This window comes from Erinaceus europaeus, chromosome 2 (genome assembly GCF_950295315.1).
Source record: "Erinaceus europaeus chromosome 2, mEriEur2.1, whole genome shotgun sequence".
NCBI classification, from domain to species: domain Eukaryota; kingdom Metazoa; phylum Chordata; class Mammalia; order Eulipotyphla; family Erinaceidae; genus Erinaceus; species Erinaceus europaeus.
The window spans coordinates 185,616,577-185,623,675 of record NC_080163.1 but is presented as its reverse complement, the minus strand read 5'-3'; the positions used below and the strand labels follow the sequence as shown (position 1 = coordinate 185,623,675).

Below are 7,099 nucleotides of genomic sequence, written 5' to 3'. Positions count from 1 at the left end.
GCAGTCACCGAGCGCCACGCCCCCCTTTTCTGCCTGTGGACAGGTGCTGGGGCCTCAGGAGGGCAGGTTTCCTCCTGCCGCAGGCTCACCTTCACCCTGCTTAAACCCAAACCCAATGCGGATCCGATAAGGCGGAACTAAAGTGACGGAGCCCAGGAGGCAGCTCGACCCTGAGAATCTGATGGTCCAGCCAACCATTCAGACGAAATAAATAGACCCGGGTCGTGAAGGCCTCTGGGAAATGTAGTCCGAAGCAGGAAAGCCGCAGGACTTTGCAGATTCTTCTCAGCACCGGGTTGCACTCTCAAATTCCGAGTGTCGTCCTCAGCAGAGGCCGCTTCTGAAAAACCGATGCTGAGCCTCATGGGCAGATCTGAGCGCCCTTAGCCGCCTGTGCGTCTCTCCCGGTTTTTCGCGGCCTGGAAGACCCGTCCCTCCCTTAGTGTGCGCCGGGGCCTCTGGGAAGTGTGGTTCTACGCCTAACGGACCGCGGCTCGTGGCACCGCGGGGCGTTCTGGCCGCGGGCCTCAGAGGCGCGGCGTCGCGGGCTGTGCCTCCAGGGCGGCGTGCAGGTGGGCGAGCGCGGGCCCGTGTGGGCGCGAGGGCGGGCCGCCGGGGAGCGCGAGGGCGACCGCGAGCCCCGAGCCCCTTTGTGCCGCGCGCGGGCAGGGAGTCCAGGCCTGAGATGCCCGGGGGCTCGGTCGTCCCCGCCGACTCGGGTGTCCGCAGCCCCGCGAGCGGGTCTTGTGGCTGCTTCTCTCGACGCGTTTCTCTCGGCACCTGGGTGCGAATGTGCGCCAGGGCGGCGTCTGGAGCGAGAGGGAAAATCCGTGGGAGGGAGGTGTATTTGCGAGACCCTCCTGGTGCTTCCTGGGACGTAGAGAGTGTGTGTGTTATCACTCGCCCCGGCACGTTAAAATTGATTCTCGTGTGTTAGCTACGCGCTTTTGTTTAACTTTTAAACATTTCATTTATTATTTTGGCTAGAGACAGAGAAATTGAATGTGGGACAGACCTGCAGCCCTGCTCCACCACTCCTGAAGCTTTCTGCTGCAGGTGGGGACCAAGGGCTCGAACCCGGTTGCTTGCACACTGTAGTAGGTGTGCCACCGCCTGGCCCCGCTATGTGCTTTTTTTTTTTTTTTTTTTTTTTTGGTACTTACTCTCTTTTGTTGCCCTTGTCTTATTGTTGTAGTTATTGTTGTTGTCGTTGGATAGGGCAGAGAGAAATGGAGAGAGGGGAAGACGACGGAGAGGGGGAGAGAGAGACACCTACAGACCTGCTTCACCACCTGGGAAGCGACTCCCCTGCAGGTGCAGGGGCTCAAACTGGGATCCTGACGCTGGTCCTTGAGCTTTGCAGCACCTGCGCTTACCCCTCTGCGCTACCGCCTGACTCCCCCTAGCTTTTTTCTTTTAACAAGATACAGTGGCTTCCCACTTAAACTATTGCAAATCTGTGCTGTCATATTAAAGATTTTCCGTATGCATCTTGATGAATTTATCCTTGCGGGTGTGTAATGCTGTCCTTCCCACGTTCTTACCATTAAAACATATCTGCCTGTGACTGTTTAACCCATGCCAGAATGTTTTGTTTTGTTATTGGGGGGTGGGGGAGGGAGGGACGCAGATTCCTAAAGGCGGCACTAATGGGTTAAAATGTAGGTATTTATTTCAGGCTCTTTAAATCTACCCAGTTATTTTGTAGGGTTCCAGCTCCCTACTGTATATAATACAGTGTAAGATTTTCTGTGTAATCTTGATGGCAATGTTAATCAATATTTGTCGTTTTTGTTAGATTCACAGATGTAAAATCACCTTTATTTCTTTCTTTATCATTTAAAAAAAGAAAAGACCAGAGCATTGCTCAGTTCTGGCTTATGGTGGCACTGGGGGTTGAACCTGAGACGTTCAAGCCTCAGACATGAGAGTCTTTTGCAGAATCATTATGCTGTCTCCCCAGCCCTACAATCATTTTTATTTTGTAGTAATTTGACTAACATTGCAGCCATATACTTAAAAGCTGCTAGAAGGACCAACAACATAACTCACTTGGATAGTGCACATGCTTTACCATGTGTACTATGCAGGTTGGAACCCAGCACTTAACTGCATTGGCGGAAGCTTCCATTGCTGTGGTGTCTCTATCACTATTTTTCTCTCTGTCTGGAAAAGTCGTGCCAGAGTAGTGAAGCCAAAACAATGACAACTATTTTGGAGCTCTATAATGTTTTCTAAAGTATTTTTCTAAAGCAGTATTCTGTTTTTCAAATGTCTTTTTTTTCCCCAGAGTTCTTCATGTATTAAGGATTCACTTGTTCGTCCACTAACCAGTTACTGAATAGTGTCTGTATAAATGGGGTCATTCTAGATGTTTCTCGCTATTATGGTCCTTACACTGTTCTGGCTCAGATAATGAGGTAGGTAAATTCAATTAAAGATTAAATAATGGAAAATACAGAGAAAAAAGGGATAGTGGAGGATTTATAGGACTAGGTATGGATATTGGAGTGTTAGGTAATACTAAAGGTATGAAGGAAGTATAGGACCACTTATGCATATAAGTGAGAGAAGGTTCCAGAAGGAGGGAAGCAGCAGGTGTAAATACCCTGAGGTGGGAATATGCCTGTTACAATGAAGAGAGTAGTGTGAATAAAAGAGCAAATGAGGAAGTCAGGCTGTCTCGCAGCGGGTTAAGCACAAGGACTGGCATGAGTATCCCAGTTCCAGCCCGACTTCCCGCCTACAGGGGAGTTGCTTCACAGGCAGTGAAGCAGGTCTGCAGGTGTCTATCTTTACCCCGTCATCCCCTCCTCTCTCCATTTCTCTCTCTCCTATCCAACAACGACAACAATAATAACTACAACAATAAAATAACAAGGGCAACACAAGGGAATAAATAAATAAATATTTAAAAAGTTTAAAAAGAGCAAATGAGAGAGAATTGCGGCAAGTGAGAGAAGAAAGAGGAAAGATAGCTAGATCAGTTTGAACTTTACTGGCCACTTTAATGATTTTTCATTTCTCTGAATGAAATGGGAGTCTCGGAGAGTTTTGAACATTTGAAACTATCTACTTAGAATTTCAGAGAATTGTTGGGGAGTCGGGTTAAGCACAAGTGGCGCAAAGTGCAGGGACTCCATCTTCACCTCCCTTCTCAATTTCTCTGCCTTGTCAAAGAAAGAGAGGGAGAGACTTAAAAAAAAAAAAAAAAAAAGATAGCTTTAATGCCTACCGTTTTTTTAAGCCAGGAAACAATTTTCCATTCCCTTACACCACCAGCCCCCCCAGTAGACTTTTTATCTCTGGGGCTCCTCTGCTATGGGTTTCTTATAATGTTTCTTTCCCTCTCTCATTCTGTCTTTCTGTCTTTTTTTAACTGTTCAGCTATGGCTCATGGTGGTGCAGGGGATTGAACATGGGACTTTGGAACCTCAAGTACGAGAGGTTTTTACATGACAAGTATGCTATCTCTCCACATTGGACTTTCTCAGAGATAGAGAAGCAGAGGAAGAAAGGAAGAAGTCACAGCACCAATTCTTCCTTCAGAGTGTTGGGGGCCATGCTCAAACCTGGGTCACTCACATGGCAAAACAGCACACTACCTAAGTAAGATATTTTGCCGACCCTGGCAGATTCTTACTGGCCAATACTGTCACATGTTAACTCTTAGGTTCCAGAGATTATGGGGAAATGAGATCACCTTCAGTGACCCAGACCAATCATACATCATTCTTGAGAGAAGTTATTTTGCCACCGTAATTAAGTTAGAACTCCTGATGAGGAGCTGCCATAACATTCTGCTGATTTCTTTGAGACTGACGATGATTCTAAGAAAATGATGTTCTCACCGTCACAGTGTAGGAAGTAAATCTGCAAATCTGCCCCTCATCATTGCTCTTTACCACTATAATTCATTACATCTAGTTTCTTTTAGAAGATCCTTTGGGGGGGGGCGGAAAGGAGAAGAAAAAGAACTTCAAAAGTGAATAACAAAAATTAGTTCATACTAGCCAGCTACAACAGCAACAAGAAAACCACAGCAGTGAAATAACAGATGAGTTTTCCTCTATCAAGTTAAAAAATGAAAAATGAGTTGTACAAAGGAAGATGCTTGTATTGTTACTTGTATATTATTTGACTCTATTGCAATGTTGCTTTTTATTTTTGTATTTTAGGGGAAATAGTGTGAATTGTTCTTTTGAAAAAATCAAATAGTGTTACAACACATAATAAGAGCTGTTACCTGGGTTCAAACTCTAGTACTACCATGGCTGAGTCGTGCTCTTGTTTAAAAAAAAAAAAAAAAAAAGCTATGGCTTGTTTCTTTTATCCCCATCCCTCTTGCTATTCTTAGAGAAAACATTGTGTATTTATTTGCCATCACAGTTCTTACTGAGGCTCAGTATCTGTACAATAACTTCACTGCTCCTGGCAGCCTTTTTTTTTTAACTTTTCTTTAGTAGACGGTGGCTTGGACACAGGTCTTCATACTTGGTAACCTGTGTGCTCTACCAGGTGTATGACTGGATTGACCAGCTTTTTTTTTTTTAATAGAGCTTCAGGCAAGGTAATCATTTGCATAACCATTATGCTATCTTCCCACCCTAAAATATTCAGTTCTTAGCTGTGACTACTTGTATTGATTGCAGTTTTCTAGATGACGTGTGTATTCTGTCATTTTTCGACTTATGTACATATATCTTTCTTCTTTTATTTAATTTTTTAAAAATATTTATTTATTTACTTATTCCCTTTTGTTGTCCTTGTTTTATTGTTGTAGTTATTATTGTTGTCGTCATTGTTGGATAGGACAGAGAGAAATGAAGAGAGATGGGGAAGATAGGGGAGAGGGGGAGAAAAAGATAGACACCTGCTGACCTGCTTCACCGTTTGTGAAGCGACTCCCCTGCAGGTGGGATGTACATATATCTTTCTCTCATTAAAAAAAAAAAATGGGCCAGGGAGATGGCTCAGCAGTATAGCACACTTGAGATCCTTAGTTTTAGCTCCAGTATTGCATTAAAAAACAACTCTTAGCACCACCAATATCTCTTATACATATCACTTTCACAAACTTCTTCCTTGACTGACATAAAGCTACCATTTAGTATTTACTTAAATATTTTTCAGTACACCAAAGTTCCTTAGATGTTTTATCATTTCCTTGATGTCATGTTTATGTGCTTTCATGAAGCTGTATGTCTTCCTGCTGTATGTGAAGTAGTTATCCCTTGATACAAAACTATTAATAAGTTCATGGGTCGTCTTTCACATATAGACACGTATTCCTATCCACCTTTCTTCTTTCTTTCTCTCTTTCTTTCTTCCTTTCTTTTTTTCTTTCTCTCTTTCTTTCTTTCTTTTCCAGAGCACTGCTCAGCTCTGGCTAATGGTGGTGCGGAAGATTCCACATGGGACTTCGGAGTCTCAGGCCTGAGAGTGTCTTTGCATAACCATTATGCTATCTACCCCTGCCCAACCCTTTCTTTGCCTAAATTCAACACAGTCACACCACTGATTCCTATAACCACCTCCATAATATTCTTAGCCTTTCTTCAAAGATTCCATACCAGAACACTATGTTTAGTTGTCTCATCTGACCATCTCAGTGCTATTTTACCTTTTAAACTTGCCATTCTGGCTATACTTTCTCTTATGCCTGGTAGTTAGCAATATTTGTTAATTTTTGAAGGTCATAGGCCTTAAGGAGCAACAGTGGGAGTAAAACTGTCTTATTGTGATACTTTCAAATGATTTTCCATTCTTCATCTCAGAGCATCTGCCACTCAGACCAAAAAATCTTACCTTGTCAACTCTGAAACTATAAAGCTTAATCTAATAGCTTTTATTTTCTTTTCCAGTTTTGCATCCTCAAACCCTGTGCATTCACAGACAGAAGAGGAAATGAGTGAGCCCCAGGTAAAATTTAAATGACATATATTCCCCTACCTTATTCTAGTGTATTTTTAAAAAATTTTTTTATATTTATTTTCTCTTGTGTTGCCCTTATTGTTTTTTATTGTTGTTGTAGTTATTACTGTTGTTGCTATTAATGTTGTTGTTGTTAGATAGGACAGAGAGAAGTGGAGAGAGGAGGGGAAGACAGAGCTGGGGAGAGAAAGATAGACACCTGCAGACCTGCTTTACCGCCTGTGAAGCTACTCCCCTGCAGGTGGGGACCTGGGGGCTTGAACTGGGATCCTTATGCCGGTCCTTGCACTTTTCGCCACCTGTGCTTACCCCACTGCGCTACCACCCAACTCTCTTTCTAGTGTATATTTTAAGGGAACTGCAGTAGGCCATGCAATAAATTGGAAGACCTAGATGGATAAAACATTTACAGAGGAAATAGACTTGGCAGATTAAACTCAAGAAAGAGTTAAAATATGCCTGTTCAGAAATGTGTTCATTCAGAGATTAAAGTTGGATCTCAAATTCAGTTTATTTTTGAGTAAAGCAAACCAGAACAAAAAGTTCATGATATAATTTTCATTGTACATTCAGTTGAAAACAAACCTTTCTTCAAAGAAGTAAACTTTTTATTGGCATCTGTATCCATGAAAACACTTTAGTAATTTATTTTGATCAGATGAACAGATGTTAAAATAGTCTAACACTGGGAAGATGATAACAGAAAAATGGATTAAGTTTTATACAGTATTCATTTCGTGTGGTAAACCACACAGCAACAATTTTTTTTTTAAAAAAAAAAGCACAGTGTTACAACAGCATAGATAATTTCACAATTATATGGAATGACAGATGTCAGAAATCAGAGTACAGGGGTCAGGCAGTGATCCACCCAGTTAAACACACATATTACCAAGTGCAGGTACCTAGGTTCGAGGCCTAACTCCCCACATCCAGGGGATTTGCTTCTTTTTCTCCCTCTTTCTCCCCATCCTCTCTCAATTTACCTTTGTCCTGTCTAATAAAAATGGGGAAGAATGTCTATCTTCCTTCTCCCCTCTCAATTTTTCTGTCTCTAGCTAGTAAATAAATAAATAAAATATTTTTAAAAATTTAAAAATGGAGAAGAAAAAAAAAAAGGAAAAAATGGACACCAGGAGCAGTGGATTTGTAGAGCTGTCACCTA

The 7,099-nt window shown here is 42.4% G+C and overlaps 1 protein-coding gene across 18 annotated transcripts in view; it reads left to right on the top strand.

Moving 5' to 3' along the window:
• The window catches only part of LOC132536803 (zinc finger protein 569), an 82,014-nt gene that overhangs the window by 54,159 nt on the left and 20,756 nt on the right, over positions 1–7,099 (top strand). For 15 of the 18 annotated variants that reach the window (XM_060185798.1, XM_060185791.1, XM_060185795.1 and 12 more), the window contains one exon: positions 5,865–5,922. The exons of 1 other annotated variant lie outside the window; for it this stretch is intronic. In XM_060185798.1, coding sequence (XP_060041781.1) covers positions 5,908–5,922 — 15 coding nt within the window. In that variant the 5' untranslated portion in view covers positions 5,865–5,907. Of the gene's footprint in view, positions 1–50; positions 573–5,864; positions 5,923–7,099 lie in introns of those variants that run through there. 2 more of the 18 variants (XM_060185805.1, XM_060185808.1) reach the window with 2 other exon arrangements.